Below are 22,188 nucleotides of genomic sequence, written 5' to 3'. Positions count from 1 at the left end.
CCATTAGTCAGTTTGTCAATTTGTCAGGCTGTCAGTTGGGCCGAAATCCTGCTGGCGCTTTTGGCCATTCGCCTGTCAAGGTTGGCCCAAATGCCGATTAGAACTTTGGTTATGCCAACTATTTTCTTGGTCGGTATACTGTAATCACCTTTAATACATCTTTAAGCTGTTGCTTCAGGAAAATTCTACATTTACTGAATCCATTTAGCACAATGATTTTCCCCAAATAAGTTGCTTATGTACATTGCAAATTTAGGTCGTCTTAATTAGGCTCATCCCGTTTAGGTATTTAAGTGTATTTAATTCGTTGCTCTTGTGGATGTTATCAGTGTCATTTTTATTTCCTGGGCTTAACCGGCTTTACATGCTTAATGTGGCCATAATTCCTTGTTTGAGCCATCAGAAATCCTTGCCAGCTGATCTTTGAGCTGCCATTGGGACGCCTCTAGTGTCTGATTAATTAAAGATTGCGGCCTAGACAGCCCTTATTTTCCAAACGCATTTCCAAACAGCATTTCCATCACTTTCCCGGTGGCCACAAGTCGGCAAACAAACAGATGCTCAAGTTGCCACGCCAATCAAAGGCTCAGTTATTCAATTGCTTAAATGAAACGTTAATTGTGTGCTCTTCAAACGCCCTGCGTACACGCCCACTTTCCACGCCCTTTATTTGCATCGATGCCCGGCCTAATCGTTATCATTTATCGATAAGTGCATAATTAACTATCAATAACTATTTTGCTATTTCCTTTGTCTCGCTCCCACTCGCCCACGCTTTCACTTTAGAGTGGCTCTAATTCAAAATCACTTAAAATATTTTCATTGCGTTTATACCAATGCAGTTGGAAAGAGATGGAGACAGATATAGTGGGCGATGAGACAGAGATGGCGAGAAAGAGCGAGCGCGCGAGAGCGACAGAGCCAGGGAATGCGAGCATGTGTGTGTGTGCGTGTCTGAGTGAGTTTTGCTTACATAATAGACACTTTATTACCATTAACTTAATTTACATTTTATTCAAATGCGGCGCGAGTAAAGTGGGGTGGTCGAAAGTGGGAGGGGGTGTACGATGAAAGGGTAAAGCATACGTGTCGGTCCGCCTGTGTGCATGTGTGTGTGTGTGTGAGCGGAGCTTTTGTGGTCTTTCCACATATCGTGTGGGTCTGCTTTTGGCACACACACACACACAGGAAAATTTAAAACGAATCCACACACCCCCAAAATAGAAAGGGACAGAGAAATGGTCCAAAGCCCGCCTGAGTGTTAAGTCGACCGTGAGTGATACCCTGTAATGTTACATAACCTTTCAGTGCTGCTCTTGAAATGTCTTAGAAATAAAGTATAAGCTTTACTTCTAGCAAACCTAAGTATTTGTAAGGTTAAAAAACTATGATAAAAGAAGTATCTATGGTATAGCAAGTAATTTTCAAGATATAACTAACAAGTGAATATGTTAAATCGAATTATTCGATTTGCCTAGTCAAAAGTGCCCATCACTTTGCGACGGGCAGGGTAAACAGGGTATGCAAATCGCTGTGATTCCATTCCGGATAAATTCAATTTGCGATTACTCGGAACGTCGTTGTCGCTGTTGCTCTTCATTGTTGGCTGAATGCTCGCCAAATCTCTTAATGAGTGTGAATTTATGATTACATGCATTTAATGTGGCCCCCACCCCCACTATTCCCCAGCGTGCCACGCCCCCACTGCCCCACTAGCCCAGCTGGCGCCCCTTTTATGGCCGCCCAAAGCTTATGGCATGCAAATTGAGACACTCGCCGCCTTTTTTTTTGGGGGGTGGGTGGTGGCTTTCCGCCCAGAAGGCCGTGGGCCATGCTATGTGCGCACAAGGACATTCACTTGCTACTGCTGCTCCTGCTGCTCCTGGCTTTTCGGCAGCCTCCCAACGATGATTCTGTCAATTTGAGTAAATCTTTTTAATGGATCGCAAAAATTAATCGTGTGGAATATTCTTGCTTCTCTCGTTCTCTTTTTATATAACTGCATATATATATATTTTTTTTTTTAACTCGCTGCTCGATTTTACCCACTCGCCACTCGTGTGTGCATGTATGTACATATAAACTGCCACTTAAGTTATTTGTCAAGCGGAAATCGATTTTAGTTTTTCAATTTTGCGCCGAGTGCCAGGAGGGGGAAAGGAAAATGCGGGGAGGGGAGACCCATTTTATTTGATTTTATTGCGCAGCATAATAAATAAATTAATATACTTACATGTGTGTGCGTTCGAAGCAATTTACAATTCATTATTTTGCCATTCTCAATTTCAATTTTTGCACACACATGCGTATACACACGAGCGACTGTCATCATAATGTTTCATTTCTGCACACTCCCCCCCCTCCCCGCCTCACTTTTTTTCAAGTGGGGGCCACCAGGGGCGTGCCTCCTCTGGGGGATGGCTTCCATAAGAGGGGTGTGGCATGGGGGAGGGAGGATACCAGGATGGGGAATGCCTCTGGGCAGCCCCAAGGCTCCAAGCTAATGAAAGCAAGCGAGACGAGGAATGAGTTCAAGTGGAATTTATGTCCACTTGGGGCCAGTGCCAGTTCACTTCAGTTCAGTTCAGAGGGTCCAGTGGAAAGTGGAGAGTGGAGAGTGGAGAGCGGCAGTGGCAAGTGGAAAGTAGGGGCACTTTTATAATGTCCGACAATCGTTTCGCATTTTTGTTTTAATTACGAAATGCAGGCGAACAAACATTCGCAAAGTATTTCTCGTTGGCATAACTTTTGTCGCAACAATTTTTGCTTTCACAAAAAAATAATAAAAAAAAAATGAAATATTTCCTGAAACAAGAAAATCCCGAAAAGCGGATAGAATAAATATTCCGTAAAGACAATACATTTTGTGTGAATTTTGTTGTACTTAAAATAATAGCACAGCAACATCAAATAGCAATAGCTCGTTAAAACATTAATTTGGTATAGTTTTTTTCTAGCAAAGCAAAGTTTTGTGCTGGATATTAATTTTAATGAAATATTTTCATTTCCAGAACTTAAATCTACAAAATCAACTTACAAGTCTAGTCGTTATTGCTTTTTTCGGGATATTGTTTAATTTTTTCTTTTTTTTTGTGGGTCCAAACTTATCACTCTGCACGGGAAAATGAAGTGCTTATGCTCTGTGAAATTAAAGCGATCTTTTGGCTGTCCCTTTGGGCCAAACTTTGTGCCTTTTTTGGCCCAGCATCCAACTATCGATTGGGCTCCTCTCATTTCTTATTAATGCCGCAGAGCCGAAATTCTTTCGCAAAATTAATAACAATAATCGTGAGCGTTGGCCGGCAAGGGCAGCAAATCAAATTGAGTAAACTTGCGGTCTCAGGGGGCTGGGTTTGGGTGGAAAATGGAAACGGAAATGGTAATGGTAATGGGGATGGGGTGCTGAGTATGGTGGAAAAACCACAGAATGTATAGACTTTGCTTTCACTTTGTAGCTGGATTTTTTAGAATTTTTTCTGCGTTTCTGCCCCACTCCGTTTGGTTGTTTGCATTCTGCCATAAATCATTAAAAGCACATCAAGTAGGAGTCGAGCGGGCGGGGCGGGGGCGGTGGCAGGATGTATGGGAATAGGGAGGGGTGGGTAGTGTGGGGTGGTTGAGCGGTGAAGGCCATGGCCATGGTGAAATGGGAGTGGGAAGTGGCAAGTGGCAAGTGGGATGTGGGAGGGAGCCTCTCCAAGGACCAAGTCGAGCAATATTCAACAATTTATTTATGTTTACGCACCACAAACAATTGAGAGTGTGCTGGAAAGCGCTTTCTCCTTGCCACCGCTCTTGCTCCGCTTTTCCTCCGCCTTTCCTCCGCTCTTGCTCCGCTTGGCCTTCTCCTGGTGGCCGCTTCAGTTGGTCAGGGGCAAAATGGTTTAGAGGGATGTCTTCGCTCGGGGACAGAGGACGTTTTCTATTATTATTTATTTGTTTTGCTTACACGGAAAAAGTTTATGCGACACAGGGGTCAATATTATACAAAGGTAAATACATGTTTGCCATATTAAATGTTTCAATTTGATGGAGTGCAGGCCGTAGCCACAAATACAGATATGTACATATGTGCATGGCCTTTGAACTGGATTTAATTATATTACTTTTGCAGCACAATATGGTGGAAACATTCAAGGGGGGGAGGGGATGATGCAAACAACATATCGAATTGAATTTAAAGCTAACAAGGTCCACTCTAAAAGCTGAAAAAACATACCGATGCCACAAAACGACAAGCAGAGACTTAATTATGCGATTTTATGTGGGTATTTGCACAGAAATAATTGTATTGATTGCCCGCCTCTGCGAGTCTCAAGTTTTCACTGGAACTTTCAACTTTGATCAAAGCAGCTGCGCGATGATAATCCGCTCCGGCATTAAGGGGCTTTTCCCAGTAAATGTTTAATTAGATAAACAAATCAAATCTGACGCGGCGGAGCACCCACATCCGCCGCCCCGACGAACCGGAAGCCATGTGGTTCACATACGCATACGCATCCGTATCCGTATCCGCATCTGTATCCGCATCCGGATCCGTATTCGGTTGCGTACCAGGTGATGGCATCGTATGGATGTATGTAGATGCATTAATTGCGGCACCACCAACTCCGTTAAATAAACAATTAATTAATGGCTGTGGGGAGTGACCGAGCATTATGAATGATAAATCATGCATGTTGCTCTGCTGATTATTTCCCAATGATTCTATGAATATTTAATCTCCCCTCGTGTATGTGTGCGTCCTCAGCCTTTTGTTCCGCCTCCAGGGTAATTGCGTTTCGTGTCATTTCATTTGTACAACGCTGTCGCACTGTGCCAGTTGAAAAAATCATGTACATATATATATAGATAGATATATGCAAAATGAATTAACAAATGGCAGCCCTTACATAAGGATTCTCGTGTTCGCAGCGCGAATTATTTATACTGGGTACCAAAAATCTGATAATCGTCGCTACTTAATAAATATCACTTACTTTATCACTATGGTTATGGATCTCGTGGTGAAAAAGTTGCTAAGCAAGAGCTCTATAGATATCACTAGGTGACTAAGAGTATGCAAGCACTTATTTTTAGCCGGGATGCCACATGGAAGATGCCACTTATTTTTAGCCGGGATGCCAGATGTGTGATACTCTTTCCTTTTCGAATTTTCAAATATAAATTGTATTTTTAAAAGTTTGCAAATTACAAATAACTCCTTAGTTGCCATAACTTACTTGGCTGTGGAGTAAGTACTGTGCTCAATAACTTTCTCTTACTTGTCAGAAGTTTGCACTGCACTTTCGCTTGCGCCCAGTTTTATGCAACATTTTCGCCACCACTCCTACCCACCTCTCTTTCCCTCCGCGCTGTGCGTCTCGCTTGCTCTTTTTTGACACTGGCAGGATGTTGTGTTGTACGCCATGTTATCTAAGCTAATTAGTTTTGCACATTTCGCTGATATTTCGCATCGAAGGGGGGAATTTGAGGGGTTGGTTAAAAAAAAAATGGAAAAAAACTGGACAAATGGCAGAGACGTGTGGCGGAGGTTTTGCGGATAATCATGTGGTTGTGGTTAGATATACACCTTACCAGCTATATGCCATATCGCATTTTGCCAAAACTGGCAGTCGTCGCATCGAAACCAAATTCAATTAAATGCGAAATTCCATTCAATCAAAAACTTGATGTCAAATCCGACTTTCCAAGCCCAATCCTCCAGGTGCATTGTGTGCGTTGTAAAACAAAAGCAAACTGCCAAAGCTCTCTGGGATTAGCTCGGGGAAAATATTACCTTGAGCCTTTGTTCCCACAGCAGTTCCCCTTTGCTTGGAACACAATGCCTTGATGCAACTCGAGCGAGGATCCCTGGATTCGCCTTGCAGCCAGGTCCAATTCTCCCAGTTCCCCAGTCCCAATCCCAATTCCAGTGCCTCAATCCCAATCCCAGTACCAGCAATCCTAAACCCATTGCCATTTTAGCAACCGGTTCCGGGAGTACCAAATACGGCTTAGTTCTAGAATCGTTGGTGGCTTTGTTGGAGGCCAGTAAGCAGCTTACACTCCTCCGCCACTCCAGCAGTTCGTTCCAGCTGCATTTTAATTACCTGACAACATTTAATTAACAGCACGAAAGATGGCACAGCCTCGGGATGCGAAGTTGGCAGTACCCATCGGAACTTCAAAAAGTGAAAAAAACTTGACGTTTAAATAAAACAGTTTTCACAAAATCCATGTTTGTGAAATGTTTGTAGTATGCAGCACTTTAAATACCAACTGAAAGTACGGATTTATTTCATTGCTTACTTTTAGACACTTTTTTGCAGTGATTTTAAGTTCTATTGATTTCTGTTATTTTAGAAGTCAAACAGGGGAGGGATAATAATAAGTAAATATATTAGAAAATAATGTGATGTTGTGTAAACATACAAATAAACTGGATTATATGTTGTGTTGAAAATGTTGATTATAATACATAGTATATTAGGATTTCCTTTGAGTTTCTGTGTAATTACGTGGTTAATATCCATAAAGTTATATTTTGCCACAGCTTTACTCTGATAAGCAAACAAAGTACACAGCTACAGGGTATTAAAAGTGAATGGAAGAGCAAGAGGGACTGCGTGAAAGCAAAAAAGCGACCGAGCATTTCGTAATACTTTTTTCTGTGAAATTAAAATTGTATTTTAGCCATAATCTGTGCAATTCAATGAGCAACATGCGAATTCAATTGAATTCAATTTGATTCAATTGGAAGCAAAGCAAGAGCAGACAGAGCCGAACAGCCAAGGAGGACCAAGTGGGATAGACAGGAGCTGGAGCTGGAGCAGGAGCAGGAGCAGGAGCAGGAGGAGGAAAAGCTGGCTGGCAGGAATCGCTTTCGTTCAATGGCCAACGAATTTGTATGGTCTTCCATAAAAGAGGAAGACGACACACACACACACGCTGACAGCCACACACAGACAAAGGGGGCGGTAATGGGCAGTGGGCGTAACAGTTTACAGTTTTACAGCTCGCTTTTTTCTTGCCTCCTCGCCATTTATTTCTTGTTTTTTTTTTTGCTCCACTGTTTTTTGCACATTTTCCAGAGCAACGCAAATTTTCTGGCATTTCCACTTGGTCCACTTCGGTTCGATTCGATTAGGAGTAAACGCCCGCCCACTTGGATTCATCTTGGATCCCTGCTGGCCTCTGCAGCAAATGCATTTATGTTTTAATTCGCTCAACCAACTTTGTAGGTGAAGGCGTCGGCATTGGGACGACGACAAGGACGAGGATGAGGCTGGGAATGGGGCTGGGTTATGGGGATGGGGCTGGGTTATGGGGATGGTGTGCCTCCTCTGCCGTCATGTGCTGCAATTCAGTTAAGTTTTGATTGCTATTTTCGCTTCGCTTCCTGGCCCGCAGCTCGCCTGCTGCCACAATGTTGCCAGCGGCAGCAAATGTGTGACATTTCCGTTTCCGCTTGCCGCGTTAATGTATTATGCAACAGGCACACACACATGCACACATCCTCTTGCAACTTTTTAGTTGTAAATTGCCGAATAACAAAAAGAAAAACATAAAAATAAACCACAACAAATGGTGCACACAAAGGGAGTGGCGATAACAATGTTATCAAAGCCCCAAAGGGGCGACAAAATCGAAACCAAAAGCGGAAGTTCCAAGGAACCGTTGCACAAACGCATCTCAGGGAGTCCGATTTCCTTTGTGCGGAAGGGGGCACGACCATGACCATGACCAAGACCGATCCCCATTCTGATTCTGATTCTGATGCGGATTCTGAGGTTGAGTCTTTGTCCATGGCCTCTTCTATATCCTGGCCGCATTTTCGTTGTTGCATGTCATAAACAAGCTTGTCAAGCAGATATCCACAGGCGAAAGGCAACAGAAGGGGCAGGAAGAGGAGGAGAGTGGAAGGAAGCGGAAGCTAGGGAGTTTCGAGAACATTTTAAATTGCACATGGGAAATGGACTCATTGTTCACCACCATGTATACCCTAAAAAGATGAAAGTCCCGGTCAAAAAGTGGTTGATAAACGAAACCAAAGCCAAAGGCTTCGTATGAAATGCCTGAATTTATGGACGCAATTCATTACAACTTCCCTGACCACCTAATTGCCCCAAACCGCAGTCCAGTCCAACTGACCTTTCCGCATCCGCATCTCGGTAGGCATTCCGATAGCATACATACTGTACGAAGTTAAAGTGGCACCGCTGCAACCACAACGTATTTTCGAATGAGGCGATGTGGGGTAACCAGGTGTGCTCACTTCCGTTGCCAGGTGCAACTGCTGCTGGATGCAAGACAGCATGTCAAAGTCAGCCAAGAAAGCCGCAATCATGCTGTTCCTCTACGGAATCGCATCCGCACTCCACATAAGCCTGCACAAGGAGTTCTTTGACTACTTCAGCAGCTCATCGCATATGCTGATGTACTATTGAATACCCTTTTCCCACATATTGACGAGCAGTTAAATGTGGGTTATCTGCTCGACTACCCTAGAGGTCTATTAAAAAGATTAGAATTAGTCAAGAGAAGATAGTATTTATCAACTTTTAACTTTATGACCTATCTGATATACCCTAAGTTTGATGATAGTTCGATGGGAAAAAATGGTGAAAGTTGCACGCACGGAGAACAAACATTTTTCCCCGAGCATTTGAATCTCGATGCGAATGCGAATACGAATGTGCCACTGAATCTGGAACTTATGGTGATGTGGACGCTGGATGCTGAATGTGAATGTGAATGTGAAAGCGACGTTGCCAGTGGCCATATGCGGTTTAACCCCTAACCTTTGGCTTTTCAAATGTCCACCCCAGTCAAAGCCGATATGTGTGGGGTGGGGGGCTATCTAAAAATGTCTCTCCAGAAAATGGAAAATCAGGGGGGCTTACAAAGGCTGTTCCTGGTATGAGCACTTACGCCCCAACCACTCGATGCCTCTCAACCGACCCGAAAACCAACTTAAGGGTAAAAAACTGAAGGCAGGTAAAGTGGCGGCGATAAAAATAAGAGTAAATTACCTTCAGCACCTCAAGGATAAACATATCCCAGGACAATTAGGAGCAATTTGCAGGACAAGACCCCAGTGAGTTGTGCCCTTCAATGCTAAATGTTAATGCCCATTAATATGCAGTGTTGCATTGGGCGTGTACGAGTGCTGACGATGCTGATTGATATCCTTTTTACCCATCTCCAACAGTTCCAGGCTAAAGTGCTTTGTAAACTTTTTTGTGCAAGTCCATTAAACAAAGCTAAGCTGAAATTGAGCGTGGCGCCCGAGCAGGGACCCCGATGTGGTGGGCAGTGGGACACTGTCGGTGCGTCCATCTGTCAATCGGTCGGTCTCTGCTCTCGATCTGGGCTGACTGCGTCCCCCGACTGTTACCTCTCCTGACCGACCCTCTCACTGTCCCACTGTCTGGCTGGCGGTGCCCGAGTCAATCAATCACCCACAAAATTGGGTGGACTGGTCGAGTGGCGTTGAAAATGTGTGGCAACTCAAATCAACTAACCAAATACACACATCACTGGCCGAGGGAAATCGAGTCGGTGCCTGAGAATCAATTGAAGTGACATTTTATTTTCCTTAAATCGATGCAAAAATTGCACCACATGTGTATCAAATATGGCGAATAAATCCCTTTCAGTAACATTGACAAATTCCGCATTTCGCACGAATGTAATTAATGAACGTTGAGCTAGATTGAATAAGAAGGCGATGCGGTTATCAATTTCACACCAAATTATGCTCAATCACAGCCATTATGTTTGCGCTTGACCCGGATAATTTGATCAAATCCGAACCCGCCCTGATTCCTCAAAAGAACATAGTCCGTATGAAAGGAGTACTTAACTGGTGACATTTCTGATAGTTACCATACTGGGGGCCACTTTGGCACGTGGTCCTATTAACGCCACAATTGGGTTGGGCATGGGTGGTGCCACAATACATAATATGGACGGTTGGTGGGGTCACCAGGCAGGACCAAAAAGGACACGCAACAAAGGGGCAACACACTAACTGCATGGTGCACAAAATTAACCTCAGAAAGGTTTTCCCTACATTCGAAACCACAGGACATGCAGTGGACGGACTTGTGCTCCATCCATTGAAAATCCCTGAAAACAGTTGGCACCGATAGTCGAATACTAGGCTTCATTTAAATGCAGAGAAGCGTTTATTTGTCCGTCGGACGATGTTAACGTGCAAGCATTGGTTTAGTAACGTGCTCGTTTATTTAGTTGGACTGGCTCGGTGCTTTTCAAGCTTTTCAGTCACCTCGGCGGGCGGACAATGAAGGCGTGAAGCATTTCCCGGAAGGATAATTGCCGGGGAAAGGAGCGCAGGACATCGGGTGAGAGGAAGCGAGGAAGGGAGACAGTGGGGGAGCGCGCGAGAGTCCTGTCAGTGGCATAGACAGGCTAATTAGCTACCACACAAAGCCGCAACTTTGGTGTTGATTGCCAATTTACAAGCTTAATGAACTTGCGACTTGCGACTCGGGACTTTGGACTTGGGGACCTGTGATTTGCGGCTTGCGACTTTGAGCTGCCCAAGTTGCAGCGGTCGGCGGATGAGGATATTGGCTGCTGGATACAGGATACAGGATGTCTGGTGACTATGCAAGTGCTCTAAATCAAATCGAATCGCATCAAATCAAATCAAAGCCGTTGCCCACTGGTTGCGGTGATCTAATAAAAATAGTCCACTGATCACTTCCGCTGGCCATTATTCCGTATCCATGTGGATGCGTTTACGATGGCGCTACCACAACGCCATCATTAGTCGCTGGATTCCCTATTACTCCTGGCAAAAGTTGAGGTTGCGGCTTTAACTCCATCGCCATTAGCCCGCTGATGCACAGCCATCGAGCGAAATAGAAACTCCTCCTGTGGCATCTGAGTTATGGCGAAATTTCATTTCAACTTTTGCATAATTTTATGCTTATTATGGCCGGGATGTCGGGATGTTGGGCTGTCAGGATGTCGGATTGTCGGACTGTCGCTGTCCCTAACAGGAAAAGAGGGGAGCAAACAGCAAACGGGAATGGGGACTCATCTCCAGCGAAGCGAAAAGTCCCTGGACAGTGGCTTTAATTACTTTGATGCATGATTTTGCTGCCATTTGCAATTTGTAGCCGGGGATAATGAGCAGGAAGAGCGAAACTTGCCCCGGCTTTATTTAACCTGCCACACGGACACACCGTACGGATCGAGGGGGGCACACGTAAAGGATTCACACATGAGCTGGCTGTACCGGCTGTAATACCCTTCGGGTTTCGGGGCTTCACGAGCTTCGCCATTTCAGAGGGACACATGCGGTGCACGGATATCGAAATTTGAGTGCACAACGCGAAAAAGTGCTCACAATTTTATTCACAGACTGTTGGAGATGAAGCAATTAAGTTGGCGCGTTCATAGTCCTTGGGATTTTGGCATATCGCATTGCTTATAACACAACCCGCCAGCTTTCACCTTTTGACCAAATTCAAAATGCTGTCTAGCAGCGGGGTTTTTCCCCAAGCTAAACTTTATACTTGCTGAACCTATTAAACATTAAACATTTACCACTAAAGGTAAACTAAATGTGCCTTGATGCCGCGGCAGTTGCTACTATTGTGTTCTCTTGTCGCTTTATCTGGCCTGCTTTTCTTTCCAGCAAGGACACTTCAAAGGAGAGAGAACACCGGAGCGGAGAGGAGAGTCGGGAGCAGACTGTCCAGACCCCGAAGACAGTCAGTAGCGAATTCCCCGCTGGCGAGCAATTGAGCAATTGTGCAAAATGGGTAAGTGACAGCCAGACGAGCCACTAATGAACCACTCGAGCAAACCGGACACCTCGTGGGCTATCGCAGAACAGGCATTTCGCACCTGATGTTGCACCAATTGCCAGGATTCGTTGGTTGCAACCAGATAGCCCCACAAAGTGCAGGCCTTAGAGTATATGGACGCTGCATAAACATCAATGCAATCGCTTATTTCCCTATTATTGTATATTTGTTAAAATTAGGGTACCGCGAAACCATAGATCAAATTTAATGTCTAATAAAATGGGGTTTATCTTTTCTATTTATTACAAAAACTAACAATATGAAATCCTCAGGAAATACTTTGTTTCAGAAAACTATTTGTGCTTGAAATTTGTGAGTCCTGTTCAATCTTTAATAAAAGCATTTTGAAAGCAATTTAAGCTGGAACAAAAAGGTTTAACTAACTACTACGAGTCCTCAATAATTTTGGCTTATCTCGTTTTTCCAAAAACTAGTTAAAACATCTGAACAATATAGAATCCCCAGAAAAGCCTTTGTTTTAGGAAACTATTTATAGTTTGAAAATGAGAGTACTTATCTAGATTAATTTCGAAAACAATTTTAGCTGAAACAAACAGTTTTAACAACTACGACGAATCCCGAATAATTTATATTTAGTCTTCGAACGATTTTAACATAACATAACACACATTACAACAATTTTATGTAATGTGAGCTTAGTTTAATATTCGTTAAATACTTTTGAAGACCCCACAAATCAAACACCCATCCGGTGAACGTCATTAAGGGAACTTTTCCAAAATGAATAGAGAACAATAGTTAAAATATTCATAATATTATTCATAATATTCACAGGGAACTTTTTCCTAAATGAATAGAGAAGAATAGTTCAAATACTCATAAGTAGATCAGATCATCATCATTTTGCATTTTTAATCCATGTTGCCTTAATAATAAAGTTAAGTTGCCTCATTTTACTAGCAAGTTAGGCAATACTAACTGCTCTGTTCCGTAGATGCGCTACGCTTCCGTGGTTCACCATTCGCCCGCTTTACGGGCCAGTCGACCGGACCGGGCCATCCCCGTCCGCCGCCACACCCACAGCATCCGCAACGCCCACAGGCGACGGGAACACATGGCATCAGTGCCCCGGAGCCGCTGATCGTGGTGGAGGAGTCCAATCTGCCGGAGGAGCAGGAGGACAGCTCTGAGCCGACGGTCTCGAATCGCGGCAGCCTGGACATAGACTCGCCCGTGAATCCGTATCTGCTCTCGCCATGGCGGGATCCACGCGAGGCCAGAAAGCATTCGCTGCCCTCGCAGCAGGTGACCGACGGCATCACGGCCAGCCAGGTGCGCCGGCTCTCGGAGCGAGGCGGCGAGGGATCGGGTCCCACACCGAAGGAGGCCGCCTTTCTGGCCACTCTGTCGCAGGCTCCGGCGCCGACCGGACGTCGCCACTCGGTGGTGACCATCTCCAAGGTGCCCACCACACTCTTTGGGCGCTCGCGCCGCGAATCCGTGGCCGCGTATCCCAACAGCAATGGGTAAGTGGCACTCGGTAGTCGAATCGCAATATATATCTCATATTGAATTGTAACTAAGTTTGCACAAGAGGATTGGGGTCAAACTAGTTTTGTTGGTTTGCACACAAATCCCTCGGCTTTTGAAACCACACAAATGTCTAAATGTAAGCTATAAAAAACAGACAGCTTTAATCCACTCAAAATATCTACATACACATGTAGTTGCACACTTGTTGACACTCTAATAATTGAGCTGCATTGAAGCGCTTTGAAGTGTTTTCGAAATTCAATTTGCATTTGCATAGTCGTTTCGTGAGCCGACGGTAATTTGAGTTATGCACTTCCGACTCATCCGAGAGTACTAAGCAATCGACCATCTGTTGTTCGTTATTATCACCGCAGGAGCAGTCGGGTGCTGAATTCCCGCCGGGAGAGCAACACAGGACCCCCATCGACAGACCCCATCGGCAGCATCCACAATCTGCAGCTGGACATCATGGACGACATCTACTTGCAGTCGCGCAAGGCCCGCTTGAAGCTCTGGACATCCTCCAACGAGAAGGTGTGCGAGGTGCAGACCGTCGACGAGGCCGGCTCTGGCCAGCCGGGCCGACGATTCACCAACCGTCGCTACTCGGAATGCCCCCAGCCAGGATTGGCCAGCTCCTTTCGCCGCGCCTCCGAGCTGCCGCCGTCGCAGCAGCAGCAGCAGCAGCAGGCTCAGTCGCAGAGCTCGACTCGGGCCTCAACGCGTCGCAAGAAGTCGGGCAGTGGAACTGGACTACTGGGCAGTCGTACGGACATCGCCGGCATATTTAGCTCGTTGACCAGCTCGGCCATGGATATGCACCGGCCGGAACCGGAAGGCCGGGATGGCAGCTCAAGTGCTAGTTCTTCGGCAACGGCCACGGCCAGTAGCCCGTTTCTCAGCCAGACCTTTCAGGCGGCCGCTCGTGGGCGTGCCACCAGCGCCACGCCCACACCGACAACCCACAGCGGATCACTGGCGGTGGGCGGAGGAGGCGGCGGAGGCGGTGGAGGATCTGGAACCACTGGCGGCCTACTCGATCCCAATGCCGGTAGGTCGACGCGATCCAACAGCTTCGATGTGTCCCTGCTGAACAACGCCAAGCAGCTGGTGAGCGATGTCCAGGACAATGGATCGGCCACGCTGTCCGGTTGGTTTGCCAAGCGGCACACGCCGTTGGCGCGCAAGAAGAGCGTGCGGAGCAAGAGTTCGGCGGTGGCGCTGTCCAAGGATGTGCTGGAGCGGCTGCAGAAGAAGGATCCGCTAGGCGGTGACTCTGGCAAGCCGAAATTGAAGCCAAGGAGCAAACAGAAGACCTGGGCGGAGTCCACCAAGGCGACGGTGGATGCCACCATTCTGGGCACGGCCATCGAGGGTTTCCTGCGAAAGAGCTCCAACGCCAGCATGGGCGGATCCGGAGCTGGGTCGTCCGGCGGCGGTGCCTCCACATCGGCAGCGGCTCGCGGTGCCACGCCCAAGGCGGGCAAGGATTCGGGCAGCGCCAGCGGCAGTCCCGCCCACGGCGCCCGGCGCAGTCGACCCTCCGCCAGCAGCTCTGCTCAATCGCAGGCCGGCCGGGCGGTCCGCTCCACGCTCAATTGGTTCGGCAAGGCCGACGAGGACGACTCCAAGGACACGTGCGACGCCTCGCTCTGCGCCACGCTCAAGGACCTCTTCGTCAAATAGGTCGGGGGGCGCAGAGGCAAGTAAAGCACTGGGCCGAGTCCCCGGCTAGAGCAGCACACCGGTAAGTTGCGAATCCTTTGAACTATTTTATGCACTCGAAAAAAAAAACTTTATTCAAGTTAGAGCACAGCCTATAACAACTCCCTATGCCTCCTGCTTCCTTAGAGCATTCAATATACCCCCCAAAATATCTTTTGTATTCAACTTTTTGTGATGCAATTCGATTCCAAGAAACGAAACTACTGGCAAATTAGAGCTTTTCGAGATAACAAACTTAAATATAGAATTGACAAACCATGTCTTGCTAGCTGTTATTAAACCAATTAATGCATTTCTTGGAATGGTATATTGATTATTCTAAGAACGCAGAGCTCATGTTACCCACCTAACCATCTCGGGTTCCATGAATAAATGCCTCGTTCGCAGCAAATCCAAATGGCCTAATCCTAACATTGTTATATCACGTTCTGTGTGCACTTTTAGCCAGCTACTTGCACCTCTGAGATCCGAAAATCCTTATCGAAAACCGAAAACGAAATAAATCGAACGAAGTTGAAGTTGAAGTAGAAGGCTTACACAAACGAGTGAACAATAAGCGCAGCAGCAGTAATCACCATTGAATCCATCACATAACACAGCAGCAGAGGCTTAATGACAGATTAAAAGCATAGCAACGTCTGTCTTTCGGGCGAAAGGAGATGCACATAATTCACCGAAATCAATAATATAATCACAGCACTTACATAACTCACAAACAATATAATAATAATTGACAGCACAGGCTTCACACAAAACACGTCCATTGAATCAAACACTGAGAACATTGCATGCAAAGGGCGACAGTAAGATTGATCTGTCGGTACCGGGACATGGTAACTGAATGAGATATTAGAACTACAAAGGAAATCGTATACCTGAAACAATATAACTGCAGGAGCTATCGATACCTGACGGTTAATCAGGTTGCGTGTACAACAAACAGTACACGAGCACAAAATGGAGGATCAAATGGAGAAAATAGAACTTATCAGCAATACGCAATGACATACATATCCCTATTCCATATTCAAAATACCCCTAACCACAACGCAGAACCGCAATCGAAGCACCGATAACAGATAGCACTGAAATCCGATTAACGGTGAACAATAAGAGTACAAGAGAGCAACTTTTAACGGTACAAGTAACTTTACGCATAACGGTAATGGTAAGTGAGCAGAAGCGAAGACGAAACGATAAGCGATATGCAGTGATCGATAGGCAGATAGTTAAGCGATAATCGATAGAGTATAAGGCAACGCTGCAGGGGAGTCAGGGAAATGGAATCAGATATCAGGAATCGGTGGACACAACACCTCATCCCATTTTACCTACGCAACAAGGTCGACGGGATAGACCTCTTATAGCTAAAGATACAGATAAAAGATAAATACATATATATACACTCATAGATATATATATATGTATATATTCTCATACATTTGCATACCATTTGTAATCGAAGAGGGGGACGAGAAGAAGGAGTACAAAACTCGGGGAGTTCGGAGGGCAGAGAATATACACATATTTTTCTACGTGCAGAGCAATTTAAGCGGGTCCCACTGAGGGAGTAAGTCCCGGGGTAAAGAAGTAAAGGAGAACTTGTTGATGCATTGCCAATATGGCAATGGAACCATGTAGCATACATGTCTACATACATACATACATATGTTGAGAGTTTTTTTTTTTTTTTTTTGGTGGCCATGCATGTTCATGCATGCACATCGAAGGAATACACAGACATATTGAATGTATTTATGAGGCAACCGTGGCAGATGCACAAATCGTATCGTGTCTTTGTATATCGTGTAGCAAACAATCGGGCGAATCAGTGCAAAATACGATGCTCCATCGGTTGCCACAACCATTTCACAATAAATACATATGAACACAATGAAATCAGCACGACTACGTGCATATAAACACGTTACAATATACGAATATACATATTTATCTACGGTGAATAAGAAGTAAATGTCTACAGACTCAAGAGTTTTAATCAATGTAAACCACACAATAAATGTAATTTGTATGTACAATCTGAGCTTACTCGAGGCAAAAATCAGAAATCACAATTCGCAATTCGCAAAATCGCAAAATCTCAAATCACAACACAAACAGCAAATGCCAAACTAAATCGAGTCGAGCTGAATTGAATTGAATTGAATTGAAAATCGAATATAAATTAATGTTCGCGTTGAATATTTAATGTTAAACGTAAAATAATACGCAGGCAGCGGCAGCAGAAAAGCTGAAAAGTGCCAGTTGGGGGAGGAAGTTTCCCATGAAGAAGTTTGAAAATCAATTAACGAAGAAATTCAAATTGGAAATTCGCAATTGCAGTATTGGCAAACAGAGACAGCCAAAGAGAAAGAGAAAGGGAGAGAGAGAGTAAGAGTAGAGTAGGACAAACAAGCAAGCAAACAAACAAACCAACAAACAATCAGTCAATATTGCAATCAATCAAGTGTGCTTCTATATGCGGCATTTGGCTTTGTCAATTTGTCAATTTGATCAAGAGGTGGCACTAATGCGGATGGGCAGATGGCGGTGCGGAGGTCAGGAGATTGGACTGCAGCAGTGTAGTGACGAAACTACTCAATATAACAAACACACAATACTCGTATATATTATCCATCTATCCAGAATTGTATCTCAATGTGCCCGACAAATGTGTTTTAGACTTCGATTTCCATGTGCGTGTCTCAAGGAGGTAACCCAAAGTTAACTTTCACTTTCAGTGTGTTATATAGTGCTTAAGAGCCGCAGATTTACCTAGATACTGATCTATATCTATACAAGCATATGCATATACAATACCTACAAATATATACATACCGTACATATATATATATTTCAACTATTTACAAGTGCGATCCTTCTTGGTCGCAGCTAACCAAAGTTGTCCACGTTTTGCTCATCATCCTAACTGTTGTTCTATATCGTTGCTATTACCGATCTACACTATGTAACAATAAATGTGTACAAAAAAAGGGGCGGGGGACTAGAAGGGCGAGGACCTGGGGAGGATCTGGATGGGACGCAGAGGCACCAGCTCCACGCAGGTGCCGCGTAGCACAGGCCAAAGAAACTCTCAAGTTCTATTTGTCCTATTTTTGATAGTTGTATATATACATATATATATATACTACATATATGTATGTACCGCATATACAATACGTGTAATACCATACATACACGAATACTAATATGGATGCAATTTTTTTCGATTGATTTAGCATTGAATGTGCATAGATTTATGACTACAAACATATGCGTATGTGTATGTGACCCTATCAAGATGATAATAATGCATCCGAGGAATACACCCCATGAATAATCAGTCGCGAAATCGCAAACTATTGAATTTCCCACAGATGGAACTTAATCCGCCACTGATTATTTTCACGGGATGTCATTGTCTTTGTTGTTGACTTTGTTGTTGATGTCGTGCAATTGTAATTACCGTTGTTCAATTGTTGTTAATGTTTATCCACATGTCTGTTTGTGTGTGTGTGTGTGTAAGACCTAAGACTACATACGAACAAGCGGTTACCACCGACTACAGTACTTTAGTAGTGTTAACTGGCAACTGGCGCCCAACGCAAATATTATATTCAATACCCGCAACTCTCTTGGTGTGCGGTATTCGGGATGATAGCGATACGGATACATATATCCAAAGTGTGTGCACTTCGATTCGAGCGATCTATGATTTCGATGTTAGGCGGTACGTTTTTTCTTTTTTTCGGGCTTTTTCTGGGTTCACAGCACCCAGGGGGGAGGGGGAGGGGGAAAGTGGGCAAAACTACGCATAATCTAGTGAGTAACGAGGCAAGGGGGAGGAGCGATGGAGGAGCAGCGGCAGAATGGCACGAAATAGCTGACATGCATATATAGCTAAGATATATATCTGTGTAAATAACGAAAGGAGCGTTGGGAATACGTTTGTACATAATTATGCGTACGCTAGCAAGGGGAGATAGCGAGGCAAGTGGAGTTTTTTTTTTTGTAAAAGCCAAAATCCAAATGCAACCGAATGTAAAACAATCAATTGATGACACATAATGTAAAAGAAAACAAAAATAAAAAAAAAACAATACAGCTAACTAAATGGCGATTGAGAGAACGATAAATCGGTCGGTTATGCACATATGTACATCCGTGTACATACATACATATGTACATATGTATGTATGTGTGCTCTTTATAAGTCGGGACTTCAAAGAGAAGCCGAGGAAATTTGAGGACGTTGAAGAATGTGCACCAGGCGAGTGTACTTTACCACACATACAATACCCAATATACAGCTAAATATACACCCATATACATCTATATATACATATGGCATATATATATATACTTATATATATATATATATATATATATATATATACGGAAATAAATAGTTTATGTGTACAGATTGCTGGCGCTTTCATTTCGGTTGTATGGGTATGGGCTTGCCACAGGTTTCAGCTGCCCATGATTGATGGACGCCTGCGGGGCATCGCGGCAAATCTGCCAAATGCACCCACCTGGCGAGCCACCAACTCACCACACCATCTATCCTCCAGTCCAACGATCCACCAAGACCCGCCCAGCGGCAGCCGGTCGGTCATAAATCAAACATCCATTTGGCCAATCCACCGCAGTTCTGTTTCGGTCGGCGCCTCGAAGTATGCAACGCAAATTCGGCTCGCTGGATGGATATCTACGTGGCCAGGTGCGCCAAGTGGCAACGGACGGAATGTGGGCGGAATGGGGCGAAGGACCAAGAAGGACCGGCAACAGGCATTAAATGTTAATGCGCTTTATGCAACGCTTGACTGGCCAAACAGCCAGCGGGGCTCACATCAGCTTCTGCTTCTGCTCGACAGCCAAGTGGACCGGCAATCCGGCCCGATGGACCATTGAACAGCAAAATACCCTGCAAATGGTTGCAGCAGTTTTGGATGTCATTACATTTTAATTTCCCATTTAAAATTATTTATAAAACAGAACGTTTTTAGGATATCATCTTTTGTTTTTTAATTAAATTCTTTAATGTTGCTTCATTGATTTCCAATGGTAAGTATTTCAATTTGATTTAGTAAAGTTCCTGGCTAAGGAATCTTTGGCAAGTTAAGGACAAATGTAAGTCCCTGTCCATGGCGATTCGGCATGCCTTTTGCAAGGCTGCCACATCGAGGGTATACACCCTCGGTGGGAGGTGGGCGTCATTTGGTGGCTAGTGGGTAATGGCTGTGAGCTGCAGAAGCCTACCAGTCAAGGTTGCCCTCATGTCAAGCGTGAAATTCGAAAGCTGCATACGTTGGCCCCAATGGCGGAGGGTCGGTGGCAGTCAGGATGAGGTATGCGGATGCAAAGCGGACAACAAAGGCACCGCCACAACTGTTACCGCCCGATCAGCTATACAGTTTCCATTGTCATCGCATTGTTGCCATGGGTGACATGCAATAGATTATGCACAGGGGGCGCATCCTCCCACTTGCCTAATTACCCATAGTGTGCATACCGAAAAGGTATTTCGAAGCATTCGTGCTGCCGATAAGGTGGTTTACTGGTTGTTGGTCTTTGGTCCTTGGCCTTCTGTCCATAATTGTGTTTTTTTGTTTTTTTTGCTAGCAAGGCTTATTGAAATAACTGTTTTGGTAAGCTTATTCATGAGCCACGCGCTTGTTAGTCGAGTTGCAAACCAGGCAAGTAGCGCAGGCACACACCCTGCCACAGTCGCGTCCCGTGCGAGTTGGTACACTTTGGTGCTAGTTGGATTGAAGCGTGTAGATGGGGAAATCTATTCGTTGTAAAACAATAAATATATCATTTGCACAGAGCAAAACCCTGGTATGCCCTAACTAGCTAGAACTTTAGTTCAATTAGAAACACGTGATGCATGAGAACTTCACAAACAATGGAATGTGAGCGTAGAGCGAACTTTTTTGGATGCGATGCACTTGCGCTTACATTAGTCAAATAAACCGCAGTTTCTCTGCTGCGACCACCGTTGGCTTTTCGAATAGCTCCTCCAGCTGTCGATTCTGTACGATTTGGCTCAGTTTACTTTCATCATTCGACCTCGCCGGTTCTGTTGCGTCCGTTTATTTTTTTTAATTAACCCCTTACCTGTGCGTTGCGTCGCTCAAAAGTGTACAGATCCAACGCAAGTTCGGGGATTTTTCGTGAATTTCTTGCGGCCCGTAATTAACGTGGGTTTACCTGGCCGCCCGCGGCAAAAGCATTAATAGCGTGACGCCCGTCATCACAGCTGTCCGCCGTCAAAAAGGTGAGTAAACAATGCGAGTGGGAACCGCTTCGAAGATCGCAGACGGTCACTGTACCTGTACACGGGTGTTAGACGAGGAGAGAGAGCCGCAAACATCGGAGCGAAAGAGAGAGGAGCGCGTTTGTGGGGGGCATTCTAGTTTCATTTAGCCAGCCGAACGTGATTCGGATTGCAGCTTGATTGCTTTCTTTGCATGCGATTTATATACAAATTGCGGCATGTCCCTATGATTGTTTATGTACATTAACGTGGGGAAACATTATGGCGAAAAATATAGTTTATGGATAAATATATTTAAGTAGTGAATCAGAACTGAACAGAAATTTGTATCTTGATCATCAAAATAGAAATGCACGTAAAATAGAAGTTCCCAAGGGTTTTTGAAATTATAAAGTAGAAGTAAGTTACCTGTAAAATGTTAATAGTTTAAAACGGGTTGACAATCAAGAATAGTTTGAAAAATAAAGATTTTAAATGGTAAATGATTTTTTTTTTTAAATATTTTTAATACTTTGGAAAGTAAGCTTTCTACTATTCAAATAATAATTTGAACAGCAAAAGTTCTTAACTAATCCGACCGAAGAAAGATGAACGCTTTCCGGAATGCCCCTCAGATCAGTGGGCTTGTTGCCATGTCACTTTGAGCAAAGTACCACAAATAAATCAAGCCAACAGAGAAATGCCGGAGAAAAGGAAAGGGACAGAGACAGAAATGTGAAATGGCAGCATTTTGTGGCTAAATTCTTCAAGACCTTTCAGCTGATTCAGTGGTGACACTTTCTGGGACGCGACTGTTAGTAAAGACGCTAGAAAGCAGGCCGCGGAAATTTTTCCGTTTTTCGAGAGCTTTGGGTGAAAGCT

At 44.6% G+C, this 22,188-nt stretch overlaps 1 protein-coding gene across 1 annotated transcript in view; it reads left to right on the top strand.

Moving 5' to 3' along the window:
- The window catches only part of LOC6726334 (pneumococcal serine-rich repeat protein), a 32,522-nt gene extending 13,319 nt beyond the window's left edge, over nt 1–19,203 (top strand). The window contains exons 3-6 of the mRNA XM_039296489.2: nt 11,654–11,780; nt 12,781–13,312; nt 13,694–15,066; nt 15,489–19,203. Coding sequence (XP_039152423.1) covers nt 11,777–11,780; nt 12,781–13,312; nt 13,694–15,005 — 1,848 coding nt within the window. The 5' untranslated portion in view covers nt 11,654–11,776 and the 3' untranslated portion in view covers nt 15,006–15,066; nt 15,489–19,203. The remainder of the gene's footprint in view (nt 1–11,653; nt 11,781–12,780; nt 13,313–13,693; nt 15,067–15,488) is intronic.
- Nucleotides 19,204–22,188: the final 2,985 nt, after the last annotated feature.

This window comes from Drosophila simulans, chromosome X (assembly GCF_016746395.2).
Source record: "Drosophila simulans strain w501 chromosome X, Prin_Dsim_3.1, whole genome shotgun sequence".
NCBI classification, from domain to species: Eukaryota; Metazoa; Arthropoda; class Insecta; order Diptera; family Drosophilidae; genus Drosophila; species Drosophila simulans.
Note: the sequence above shows the minus strand (reverse complement) of the source record. Positions and strands in the feature narration are given on the sequence as shown.